At 45.3% G+C, this 12,147-nt stretch overlaps 1 protein-coding gene across 6 annotated transcripts in view; it reads right to left on the bottom strand.

Moving 5' to 3' along the window:
• Positions 1-12,147, bottom strand: part of MTMR3 (myotubularin related protein 3) — an 80,632-nt gene that overhangs the window by 22,167 nt on the left and 46,318 nt on the right. For all 6 annotated transcript variants that reach the window (XM_082066134.1, XM_082066137.1, XM_082066138.1 and 3 more), the window contains 3 exons: positions 10,382-10,548; positions 5,971-6,067; positions 4,440-4,553 (listed from right to left, as the gene is read on the bottom strand). In XM_082066134.1, the coding sequence (XP_081922260.1) occupies positions 4,440-4,553; positions 5,971-6,067; positions 10,382-10,548 (378 nt within the window). The remainder of the gene's footprint in view (positions 1-4,439; positions 4,554-5,970; positions 6,068-10,381; positions 10,549-12,147) is intronic.

Here is a 12,147-nt window from a genome sequence, read left to right as displayed (position 1 = left end):
CTGGTAAATGACAGAGCAAGCAAGTCAATTTGGCTATAGACAACTAGAGCAGCACTGAGAAAGGAAATATTGTTTATTACTGCAATATTTGTCTTCTAAACTGAGATATAAATTGCAAGCACTCTGTATACTGATAAAATTTCAGAGAAGTGGCAAATAGAGTATCAATAAAGAATATAGCAGGGAGATAACTGAAGAATGACTTGACCTGAATGTTGTGATAGGGAGTCACATTGAAAAAACATCATTTTTTAAATGTCTGAAGAGTTCGTAGTTATTTTCTTCTCATACTACACATAGAGAACAGACTGGAAATACTTAAAACGTATTCAAGCATTGCAAATATACTCTGAAAGAGATTTCAAACTCTTCCCTATATTCTATTATAAAACAAGAGCACTGGAACATGTTATCACTGTAATTTCACCTGCTGGCACATCGCAGTGCTGCCAACAGAAATGTTATTCCCCATGCACTGAAGTGGTTCTATCTGGCCTTTCCAACGTTCTCCTCGACCTTCATGCCCTGAATCCTGATGGGACCCGTCGGAATGTCCCCTCATGGCCCATCTGAAACATCCCACCACTTATCCACATGCTGTTCTTCTCCATTTAAATGCTGTTCTTGCTCAGGAGTCCCACCAGAACCACAGAATTATTATATATGCGATATAAGTATGTACATGCAATTACAGTTCCTATATGTTATGATGCAGCAAAGGATTTTAGTGTCTTCCTGCAAAGAAGCTGCCCATCTCAGCACCACCTCAACCAAGAGCTGCTTCAATCCCTTGAAGGCGGCACCTGCACAGAATGGTGAGGTTGGCTGAATATTAAATCAAATTTAAGCAGCTGGAGAGCCCTGAACAGCAGGAAAGCCCACCCAGACCATAAATATTCACTTTTTTTGCTCTTATCGCTCTAATAGATGTTTCTGGAGGTTTGTACATTGTCAGAGCTGCCGGCAGCACCAGCTCTGCCTCCTGCTCAGCCCACAGCAACGCTCTCCCGGCAAAAACTACCATTATAAAACAGGCCGTGATACGGAATTCTAAGTATTTTTCATAGCTCTTTTGTAATTGTTTCATATCGAATTCCTCGACTGGGAGGAAGTGAGTGACAGGCGGCATTAACCAGAGCAAAGGCAAAGCCATCTGAACGGCGCAGCACCACCAGCCGAAATGAAAAGCCCTCCAGAAACACCTCAATTGACAGCAAATTAGTTCAGCAAAAAATCCATGCCAATCAGCGAAAGGCCATTGAGTTCCCCGCTACGCTTGCACAAATAACAAAAGAAAAATAAAGCATCATTATACGTGTAAGAAATGTATTTGGAATGCTCGGAGAAGCTCATTTATTTTTCCATATGTTCTCGCAGATTTCATTATTGCCTCCTCGCGGAATCATTTTCATGGGTTCATAAACAGTTTTTTCCTCTCCGGGTTCTTGCCTCCCATTTATAACACAAATAACAGGCCAAAAGCAGAGTTCATTGAGAGCTGTGAAGCCCTAACACTCCTAAGCCAGCACAAATATGCAATGGTGAGATGTACCAGTGGAAATCAGCAAACAAATTCTATTTACGGTCACGTTAGAGGGGCCTGTATTATTCAATATATTCATCAATGATTTGGACGAGGGAATAGAGTGACTATCAGCAAGTTTGCTGGTGACACCAAGCTGGGAGGAGTGGCTGACACTGGAAGCTGTGCTGCCATCAGAGACCTGGACAGGCTGGAGAGCTGGGCGGTGAAAAATTAGTGAAATAGAACAAGGGCAAGTGCAGAGTCTTGAATCTGGGCAGGAACAACCCCAGGTTCCAGTGTAAGTTGGGGAACGACCTGTTAGAGAGCAGCGTAGGGGAAAGGGACCTGGGGGTCCTGGGGACAGCAGGGTGACCATGAGCCAGCACTGGGCCCTTGTGGCCAGGAAGCCAATGGTACCTGGGGTGGGTTAGAAGGGGGTGGTCAGTAGGTCCGAGAGGTTCTCCTGCCCCTCTGCTCTGCCCTGGGGAGACCACACCTGGAATCTTGTGTCCAGTTGTGGCCCCTCAGTTCCAGCAGGTCAGGGAACTGCTGCAGAGAGTCCAGCGCAGCCACCAAGATGCTGCAGGGAGTGGAGCATCTCCCGTGTGAGGAAAGGCTGAGGGAGCTGGGGCTCTGGAGCTGGACAAGAGGAGACTGAGGGGGGACTCATTCCTGGGGATCAAGATGGAAAGGGGGAGTGTCAGGAGGATGGAGCCAGGCTCCTCTTGGTGACAACCAGTGATAGGACAAGGGGCAATGGGTGCAAACTGGAACACAGGGGGTTCCACTGAAATATGAGAAGAAACTTCTCCATGGTGAGGGTGGCAGAGCCTGGCCCAGGCTGCCCAGGGAGGTTGTGGAGTCTCCTTCTGTGCAGACATTCCAACCCGCCTGGACACCTTCCTGTGTAACCTCATCTGGGTGTTCCTGCTCCATGGGGGGATTGCACTGGATGAGCTTTCCAGGTCCCTTCAACCCCTGACATTCTGGGATTCTGTGCAGGTCTGAGGAATCACATTCATTCCAACCAGACTGGCCGCAGGAACAAAAAATAGTGAATAGTTTCAGTGTGATTCCATGGTCCCTGGAGATAGAGCTGGGGATGAGATGCTGTCACTCAGTAACCAAAAAATAGATTTAAAAATGTAAAGCAAACCTGCAAATTTCCTAACCACACAGAGACAACCCAATGTGCAGCCTCCCTACAGAAACTCAATAGTAAATCACTGTTAGGTGACTACAAAGCCCTTTTTAAAGGGCATTGTGTAGCTGTGATATACATGTTCAAGCCACCTTTTGAGTTCGACAATAAATTCGTCGTGTCCTCGGAAGTACAAAGACAGTGAGGAATAACAAAGGGTTGAACGGCTCCCTCCTCTTCGACAGATATAAAATGCTAAATAAGTTTTTGTCCCTGACTCCTCCAAAAGTAAAAGCTGTTTTTATGGCAATATATAGAGAGAGAAAACTATATGTGGATTTCCAATCATCCGGATCACCACCCGCCAGCGGATGTGAGGCCTGTTGGAGCGCAGAATGATGAACTGCCTGTCTGCAAAAATCTATTACTAAATGTCAAGATAGAAAAAAAGAAATCAAAAAGGAGAAAAAAACCACCCTTTTCTCCTACTGATTTTAAGATTACAAATGAAAACGATGGGGTAATTTAACAGAGTCTCATGTGAACTGCGGAAAATTGAATGTCAGGGTTTAAACAATGTCAGTCTGTGAGGTCTTTGCAACATTTAAATCCCTCACAACGTGAGCTGTACCCAAGAATGCAATGAAGTGTTTTTCTCTGCTGTCCGGTGATGGAAGGCGGGGGGGATGTTTCCCCAGGCCAAGTTTCCTGCAGGTGAAGTGTCCCCTGATTGTGTCACAAATGCAGTGTTCAAACTCAAACACAAACCCATATATAAATCGCACTACTCTCTTCCGTACATATCTATAATATACATACTTATGTATACTACCATAATAATAAACCACGTTAAGTCTTAAAACACCTGTGTGCGCTGGGAAGCATTTTTCCCCCTTGCTGAACGGAGGATGGAGCCATTTCTTAATGTTCACAAAGAGACTGTGCTAACCCGCTATTACGTAGAAGAAAAAGGAGAAAAAAAATAGCATTTCAAGTGAATGGTCAGCTGCATAAAGCTGATTTGTTCTTCTTTCCCAGAACAAGGACTCTTAAACTGGGTAAATAATAATTTGTGGCCTGCTCTTGTACATTTGCTCCTCCAACCCAGGCCAGATGAATTTGTCAACTTTAGTGCTCTCTAAATTTAGCTCCTGCCCATGGAACAGCTTTTCCTTCTGGTCTGTTTAGGAGGAATGAGTGGCTGGGCAGCCTTAATGGAATTATCAGTATTCATTATCACAGAATCTGTAGAGAGAAAGACCCCAGGTTATCAGGCCTAATAGGTCATTCTTTGCTGTCAGTTAAATACAGGTCTGAACATTTTCTCATGTGAGGGGTCCCCTCACCCTTGGTTGACACCTAAACCCTCAGGGTGGGTTGTGTTTTGCTCCAGGGTCATGTTCTCTACATTGTTTGCTGCTGGGATCCTTCTGGAGCGGAGCAGCAGCCGGAGAACCAGGCTGGGGCAGTTTGGTACCACTCGCTGGGCAGCACAGAGGGGATGGGGCCAGGTTTTGTCACCTCGGTTCTCCAGCTCTGCCCTGGCAGGTCCTGGGGCGTCACACAGCGCCCTCTGCATCACGTTATGCAAGCCAGACCTCTCTTCACCTTGCCTAAATTATTTTTAAATACCTTTAACGCTTTTACTGAAGTCTGCCAGGGGACATCAGGGGCCCAGAGGAGCCTGAACACCTTTCATTACAAGCCAAGATTGCCGACTGCAACTTATTTCAGCCCGTGTACCGCCTGGTGAAAGGTGTGGCAGAGCCTCACCTGTACACAACAGCAGGGATGCGCTTCCAGGACCGAAAGCTCGCCACGCTCTCCAGCTCCTTATCCGTGATCCAGGCAGGAACGATGATTTCCTGGGGGTAACTTCCACAGAGCCTGCGAGAAACACGGAGCAAAGTGTTGAAGGTAAGTTACACACCTCCCCAACAACACACACAATAAGGAACCTGATGGCAAGCTGTTTTGGTTTTTAAATTCCCATTTCACTGTGCGTTAATAAACTCCTCTGCACAGCCAAAAAGCACTGTGAACACCAAGGGGCAGAAATGCATTTCAGAATTAGAAGATTCACGCTGGTGTCCTCTCAGGAAATTCATATATAGACTATTTTTAAATCCAGCTGCTGAAATCAACTGGATCATAGAAAAGAAATTCCTCATCTCTCCATGTTGAGAATCAACCACTGGATTTCTGTGTCACAAACACAGAAGCAGAACCACCCGGGGCTACTGGATTCAACACAGAGATCTGTGTAGGTATGAATATATTGGTTAATCAACCCTGGCTGAAGGCAGGAATCCAAGTGTTGTGGCTCATGTCTGACCGGCTAACTGGAACTTTCTAGATGCATCTCCTGCTGCACAATTGAATAGAGCTGTGACTGCCAAGGGGAACAGCGCAAGCCGTCAGTAATGACCGCAGCATACTGCTGAATCATAAACCGGTTCGTCCCCAGTCCATCCCCTTCAAGAGATGCATTTAGTGCACAAGGACAGACCTGAGTGCATGTCCGAGACTGCTCTATTCAGATAAATATATCAATTCTCCCGAAAAAAATGCTCTTTTCTCAAGTGCTGGCCACAAGAAGAAAAGGAGCAGTTCATGTCCTTCTGCTTCCATGTGAGATACAAAGCTTTTTTCCTTTTCGTCAGTAATTAATGTGTAAGGGATAGCTATTTTTCCTTCCCCAGGTATTTTAGAGACCAAGACAGATATTCTTCCTGCAGTGATACCAATGACCAGCTGCAAGTCATTATCCTGCAAAGACAGAGCAATGAAACGTGTTTGATTACACACATTGCTGCTGGTTTTGCTGGGAATTGGATTAGGGAGCAGCCGGTACAGCCTGTCCTACCAGAAACACCTTCTACCAGCTACAGAACAGGCCATTTATCTGTGTTTTAAGGATCAGAGAAAGTGTTTTCTCTTATTTTCAGAACCTACAAGCTTAATTCTCCCAAAACATTTTTTTTTCAATACAAGTCATTGTCATAAGTAAGAGAATGTCACAATTTAAAATGTCTTTGCTCACTTCAGGCCTTTATTCCATTAGAATATTTATTCTCTAAGAAATCCTCCAGCAAGCACATCAAAATCTACTATTTTTAAGCCTACAAAAATACTGATAAAATATTAAATAATGCTTTCAAAGCATTTCTGTAAAATTGCAAAAAAATAATCATAATTCAAAATGTCCCTTATTAGGAACTTGGAAAAACTTCCAGTAATGTGTTCTACCAAAATGGGTGTTTTGATGCCACTTGACCGCGGATCAGCAGCCCCCAGAACTCACTTGTACTTCTCGTTGATGTTGGAAATCCTCCAGGCGTTGTTCATATCAAACCCCATCCGCTCCACTTCATTTTTGAACCTCGAAGTTACGTGTTCTCCTGGGTATCAAAGCGGAGAGAGAAAACAAATGTGAAACAAGCAGCACCTTTTGAAACAGAAGAAATATCACCACTGCGCTCATACTTATTAAAAAGTGAAAGGAGAAAATAACAGTTCAGAAGCGCCATTGACATTGACTGTTCGCTTTTCTCTGCTCAACTTCAGAAGAATTTTGTATCAATGAGAAGAACATGAAGCTCTGATACATGGAACTTGGGCGATCACCTTTTAATTCGCAATTTCAGCCCCAGGCTGTGACTGTAGCCAAGCCCTGTAATTTAACCTATATCTCAGTTTTCCATCTGTAAACTGGATATTATTCCTCCCAGAGTCATGTGGAGATATGAAGATAAAATTAATAAATGATTGACAGAGATTGGTTGTGAGATCCCACAAATTCACAGAATCCCAGAATGTCAGGGGTTGGAGGGCCCTGGAAAGCTCATCCAGTGCAATCCCCCCATGGAGCAGGAACACCCAGATGAGGTTACACAGGAAGGTGTCCAGGCGGGTTGGAATGTCTGCACAGAAGGAGACTCCACAACCTCCCTGGGCAGCCTGGGCCAGGCTCTGACACCCTCACCGGGAACAAGTTTCTCCTCATATTCAAGTGGAACCTCCTGTGTTCCAGTTTGCACCCATTGCCCCTTGTCCTGTCACTGGTTGTCACCAAGAGGAGCCTGGCTCCATCCTCCTGACACTCCCCCTTTCCATCTTGATCCCCAGGAATGAGTCCCCCCTCAGTCTCCTCTTGTCCAGCTCCAGAGCCCCAGCTCCCTCAGCCTTTCCTCACACGGGAGATGCTCCACTCCCTGCAGCATCTTGGTGGCTGCGCTGGACTCTCTCCAGCAGTTCCCTGTCCTGCTGGAACTGAGGGGCCACAACTGGACACAACATTCCAGGTGTGGTCTCCCCAGGGCAGAGCAGAGGGGCAGGAGAACCTCTCTGACCTACTGACCACCCCCTTCTAACCCACCCCAGGTACCATTGGCGTCCTGGCCACAAGGGCCCAGTGCTGGCTCATGGTCACCATGCTGTCCCCAGGACCCCCAGGTCCCTTTCCCCTACACTGCTCTCTAATAGGTCGTTCCCCAACTTACACTGGAACCTGGGGTTGTTCCTGCCCAGATTCAAGACTCTACACTTGCCCTTGTTATAGTTCATTAAATTAAATTCCTGGATGAATATATTAAACTGGAATGACCTACATTTTTTTCCTAGACACTTAAAAAAAATATCAAAATACAATTGCAAAATATACGATGGCAATAAAGAAAAATTTTCCTGATAGACAGAAAGTCTAGAGAATTAGAAGGTAATTAATCAACCTGTAGAAGAGAGTAACAAGATGTCCAGGCTCGCACAGCTAAGAATAAAAATACTGATAAATTTAATGAATGTCTGAGCAACATGAGATGAAATGATTCCATTGCTTGTCTCTTTAAATGACTGTATCACTAAATCATGAGGCAGAACAGCACCCAAGAGGAGGAAAAATCACTTGAAAAATTAATGCTTTAAGTATTACATATTTCCATTACATATTTAAGAAAGCCCCTGAAGTCTTTACATATCTGAGATATGTGTAGATACGGTTTTATCTCATAGAAGTAAATATACAGGTCTGAAACCATTTTTATGTGATGTTACAGAAGAATTAAATATAGAGAAAGAGGTAAATTAAGAATAAAGAGCAGCCTAACTACAGGACTTAACTGATAGCAAAGCTACGTGTTATTCATTCCTACAGGTCACATCACACACTGAAAATGGAATGTGCAAATACAGACGTGCTTTACAAAACGGGCAACGTGCAAGAGATCTGCACAACAAGATTGTTTTTCTTATGCCTTTTGGAAGGTAAAATGTGAGAACAACATTCTGTGCACATGGAGAATTTTCACCATTCAAGGCACACGGTGCTAAAATCTGTGTCCTGAGTGACCTCCATCACTTCTTCCCTTTCCATCATGTCACCGGTACAGCAGTACCATAAAAGAAGACATATTTCTGCCTCCTGCGTGGTGCATTTTGTGCAGGTCAATGTTGGTATCACGCAGGCTCTACCTTCCCCATCGCCAGATCAGTTAGACCGGAGCTTGCCAACAGTTTCCCGCTTCTCACGTGAACTCCGCATCAGCTTGAATTTATTACCCGCCCGGCACCTGCTGCGATAGATCAAGTGTGGAGGGGAAACTGGGACGATACATTCCAGTCAACAGCTTGCTCATGTTCTTCATTAGCAGCACATTTCTTATTTTAAAAACCCCTTTTACTGGAACAGCAGCGAGTTCTCACAGCACTGAGGATGAGCTTCATTATCAGCTCCTTCAAGGGACGGTCATTAAAACTTGTGACACATCCTACGGATTTTTCCGGATAGCAAACGAGACTGGAAACATCCCCAGTGGTCGACGCTGCCTCCTGCTAGTGGGTTTTAAGGGAAACACATACAACTACATGAAAAGGAAATATTCTGTTTGATTTGTCCCTTTTCATTTTGCAGCTGCTGCACATATCATGAAATCATAAGTTTTCCTCTGAGAAATAACACCCCAGCCTTAACATTTTCTCCATTCCCCCTGAAATAGTGGCATTTTAAGAGGCATTTTGAGCCAAGATGGAGAATATTTTTGAAGCATTCCAATCAACTCTCAAAATCAGAGAAAAAGCAAGCTATACTTTTGGGGTATATATATATTTTTGTGTACTTGTGGTGATCTTGAGCCACAGTTCATATCTCCCATTACATCGATAACAACTTACTTTTTTTCCTAAGAGAAGCAATTTAGTATTTTGCCCATATCTAGCAAATGCTGGGCTCATTGGATGTAAACAAATAAATTACAGTGTCTTGGGATTATTTTCTTCAATTCCATTCCCATAGATTTATAGATGAAACTTCCCAGCAAGGATGAGTTTGCACTAAAATAAGGTGCTGTTTTGCAGCTGTGAATGAACCTCCAGAGCAGCTCAGGGACCTCCTGCTCCTCAACATCCACACTGAACAGCAATTACAAAAACGTGGGCACAATAAACACCAAATGGTGCAGATTCGAAGTTGCTGCCACGGTAAAAAAACTGTTATTAGTGTAATACACGACTGGCTAAACCAAATCCACAAGAATGTTCTTGGGATTTCAGGTACCGCTTTGCAAACTGACCCCAAAGCAGCTTGTGGTGGGAGGTAATCTTGCCTTTTTCAGACAGATATACAAGACATTAAAGGACACCTCGCTGCAGGCGAAGATATATTATACCTATGTATTACCATGTAGAGTATATTCACCAGCTAACGAAGAAGCGCAAGAGCTTACGTACAAAAAATAAATCCATACTGGAATTTTCCAGGTTCAGTTTACAACTGCACAGACTAAATTTATTTATAACTTTTTTGAAAGTTGTGGATTTCAGCAAGGAGGCAGCTCCTAGTGACACAGAATGTCAGGGGTTGAAGGGCCCTGGAAAGCTCATCCAGTGCAATCCCCCCATGGAGCAGGAACACCCAGATGAGGTTACACAGGAAGGTGTCCAGGCGGGTTGGAATGTCTGCACAGAAGGAGACTCCACAACCTCCCTGGGCAGCCTGGAACCTCCTGTGTTCCAGTTTGCACCCATTGCCCCTTGTCCTATCACTGGCTGTCACCAGAAGAGCCTGGCTCCATCCTCCTGACACTCCCCCTTTCCATACTGATCCCCAGGAATGAGTCCCCCCTCAGTCTCCTCTTGTCCAGCTCCAGAGCCCCAGCTCCCTCAGCCTTTCCTCACACGGGAGATGCTCCACTCCCTGCAGCATCTTGGTGGCTGCGCTGGACTCTCTCCAGCAGTTCCCTGTCCTGCTGGAACTGAGGGGCCACAACTGGACACAAGATTCCAGGTGTGGTCTCCCCAGGGCAGAGCAGAGGGGCAGGAGAACCTCTCTGACCTACTGACCACCCCCTTCTAACCCACCCCAGGTACCATTGGCTTCCTGGCCACAAGGGCCCAGTGCTGGCTCATGGTCACCCTGCTGTCCCCAGGACCCCCAGGTCCCTTTCCCCTATGCTGCTAGATCAATCAGTTCTCAGTTTGTATGTCACTTTACTTGGATTTTAAACTATCAGTGTTGTGGTTGACAGAGAAACCCCCTGGGTTTGAATGTCTGCAGAGAAGGAGACTCCACAACCTGCCTGGGCAGCCTGGGCCAGGCTCTGCCACCCTCATCATGAAGAAGTTTCTTCTCATGTTTAAGTGGAACCTCCTGTGTTCCAGTTTGTACCCATGTACCCACTACTCAGTGCGTTTGTGACCATCCCCCAAGTGCTTCCACGTACCTGGGCGACACAAATCCCCATGCTGCTCCTTCTCGCTGGCGTACACCTCCATGCACCATGCATGGTAGGCGAACGAGAAGAGGTCTTCGATCTTGGAGGGCGGGCGGATGGCATTGTTCAGCCGCTTCAGCCAGTCTTGACACTGCTCGAAAGTAGAAAACTGACACCTGGCCCAGAAACAAACATTTATCTGTTAATTTGCAGTAAGATGTCACACAAGATCTGACAGGCTGCCTACGAAAAGTTATGAAGTCAAAATAAACTGTAAGCAGAAAAGCAATGTTGTGCAACTGCAAACAAACTCGGGGTAAGCACTAATAGTCAGGAAGGCGGGAGAGGTTTATGTGCACGTTTGCTCTAAACCCAGGGACGGTGACACTAAGCTCAGCCTGCAGCTATCCCCTGAGCAGAGGCAGGAGTGTTACAGCCACCGCCAACCGCTGGAGACCCAGTGTCCTGGTTTTGTTAAAAACAAGACCGGTTTCTCTTTTAGTGAATTTTCCTTTCAGGTAAGTTCTTCTAGGTAACTGCACTTTCCTGAATTTGGCTTGTGTTTTTTCAGACACTGCACTCCGGAGCTGATAACATTAGCAACGGTATGCAGAAGAGGCCCAGGTTTAGATTTATTGCCATGGCAGCCAAGGTTACCAATGAATTTCGCGCAACCCTTAAGTGAGAGGGGCGTATTTGCCACGAGGGACGAACAGAACAGGTAATTAAAACTGACCAACTGAGTATTCCATCCCATCCACATCATACACCCTATAAAAGTGGCAGATCACAAGGGTCTCACTCTCTTTGACCACGGCCAGCAGCTGAAGAGGACCCTGCCTGTCATCCCTGCGATCCCAGGCCTGCTTCCAGACCCTGCATCCCTGAATCCAGTTCTGGTTTGCTGCAGAGTCCAGCCCAGGACTTCCAGGTGCCTCCCCTGCAGCTCCGCCATTGCGCTGTGCCAGGAAATTCAAGATTGGTTTTGTATATTTTTTGGTATACTTTGTATTGTTTTCTCTATTTAGTAGCATTACTAAAGCATTTTTAACTTTTTCCAACTTGCAAGTCTTTCTCCCTTTTCCTCCCATTCCCTTTCCTTAGTGGGGAGGGCAGGGGGTGAACAGAGCGTCTGCCACTGTTTATTGTCGTCCTGCAGTAAAGGGTGATACCCAGAAAACAGCACATACATTGTAATCTATGCATCGTATTCCCATAAACATGGACGCATTTTTACATCAGGCATAGGAGAAATATCCATTTGATGAATCCACTTAGTCTGAGAATAATACGGGCAAACTTCAGTATCTGAAATCTTACATTCATTCCCAGTCTCATACGCTGGGATTCTCTTCCTGGCCTTGGTGGGAAGCACAAACAATGGTTTTGAAGCTGAGCTTGGCCTAACATTCCAGACTAACAACAACCACCAGCAAGAATATTCTCTGCACAGGACAAACTCATCTCCCAAGCAGTACATTAAAACCACATCAGCTTGTCTTTTCAAAGACTCTTTAGAATAAAAAGGTGGAAATAAGATCAGTGATTTATTTTGCTCTGACAGATTTCTTCAAGATTTTATAGTTATAAAATATTCACCAAGTATTTACACTCAGCTCAGTCTGCGTTCTCCCACACTGGTGGTTAATGATAGTATCTGTATTCTCTAAGGGCAGGATTTATGACCCTACCTGCAAATATCTGCAAGGCAGTCATGGGAGGGAAAAGACGTGTCATGAAACGTGTCTAAATACCGTGAGGAACCGCAGCCCGGA

This window comes from Streptopelia decaocto (assembly GCF_964273445.1).
Source record: "Streptopelia decaocto genome assembly, chromosome: 15".
NCBI lineage: Eukaryota > Metazoa > Chordata > Aves > Columbiformes > Columbidae > Streptopelia > Streptopelia decaocto.
The sequence above is the reverse complement of the archived record's forward strand: the minus strand, read 5'-3'. Positions and strand labels throughout refer to the sequence as shown.